This window comes from Acanthisitta chloris, unplaced genomic scaffold (assembly GCF_000695815.1).
Source record: "Acanthisitta chloris isolate BGI_N310 unplaced genomic scaffold, ASM69581v1 scaffold27406, whole genome shotgun sequence".
NCBI classification, from domain to species: domain Eukaryota; kingdom Metazoa; phylum Chordata; class Aves; order Passeriformes; family Acanthisittidae; genus Acanthisitta; species Acanthisitta chloris.
This window is the reverse complement of record NW_008677961.1, coordinates 357-1442: the sequence shown is the minus strand read 5'-3', so window position 1 is coordinate 1442 and position 1086 is coordinate 357. Positions and strand designations below refer to the sequence as shown.

General features: G+C 52.1%; 1 protein-coding gene across 1 annotated transcript in view; it reads left to right on the top strand.

Moving 5' to 3' along the window:
* Positions 1-76: 76 nt before the first annotated feature.
* LOC103804126 (retinol-binding protein 5-like) overlaps positions 77-1086 on the top strand; it is a gene marked incomplete at its 5' end in the record, with an annotated part of 1262 nt that continues 252 nt past the window's right edge. Inside the window, 2 exons of the mRNA XM_009076723.1 lie at positions 77-255; positions 759-860. Coding sequence (XP_009074971.1) covers positions 77-255; positions 759-860 — 281 coding nt within the window. The remainder of the gene's footprint in view (positions 256-758; positions 861-1086) is intronic.

The window sequence follows — 1086 nt, the reverse complement described above, 5'->3', positions numbered from 1 at the left end:
TGGCTAAAAGTGTAGCAGTTCTGCTGGAGGAGGGGGCCAGGTTGTCCACAGAATTCCTCTCCCTTTCATCCTCCAGATATCAACGTGGTCCTGCGAAAATTGGTTTGCCTTCTAAAGCCCGATAAAGAGATCATCCACACAGGAGACCACATGGTCATCCGCACCATCACCTCCCTGCGGGACTATGTTATGGACTTTGACGTGGGAGTCCAGTTTGAGGAAGACCTGGGACCCGTGGATGGACGCAAGTGCCAGGTGAGGTGTCCAAGCAGTTCAGTTTCACAGGGGACTGGGGAGTGCTAGGAGGTTCAGGGACTTGCTCAGCTTTTGCTTCAAGAGCCAGATGAAAGCCGAGCCCAGAGCTGGCATGCCCCTGCAGGTCCAGGAGTAAGTGGTTCTATGAGTAAATGGTTCTATGAGTAAAACAGTCACAGCAAAGGAGATGAGCACCAAACAGCCAGAAAAAAACAGTACTTTGGGACCCAGAGGATATTACCCTCTTGAGCAAAGCCCTGAAAAGACAGAATGTCAGCGCACTTGGCAGTACCGTGTTGTTGCACTTGGAAGCCAGAGGGTCATTCACCTTCCACAAAGATCCCAAAGATCATCAGCCCCAAGGAGCCACTAAAGAGACACCAAATCAGGGACTGCATTTGAAATTGTGTCTGAGAGGAACACCCAGTGCCATCGCTGGAGACCTGTATTGCCAGGACCAAGTTGCATTGGAACCATGTCTTCCCCCTCTCCTTTTTTTTCAGACAACTGTCTCCTGGGAGGGAGATCAGCTGGTGTGTGAGCAGCTAGGAGAGAAGAAGAATCGAGGCTGGAGGCACTGGTTGGAGGGGGACCAGCTGCATCTGGTGAGGAAGGGTCCAGTGCAGCTTGCTAAATCCCAGTCACAGCGGGTGGGGGGACACACAGTGCCAGTACTGTGGGCTCTGAGCCAACCCTGCAGTTTCCTTCCAGCTTCTCTCAGACTTCATCCCCAGCTCCGCGGGAGCAGCCACCACTTCACACAAACATCCGCCTCCAGGGTTTAAAAGTTAAACTCCAAAGTTAAACAGCTGAACAAAGGCAATGTCCCTT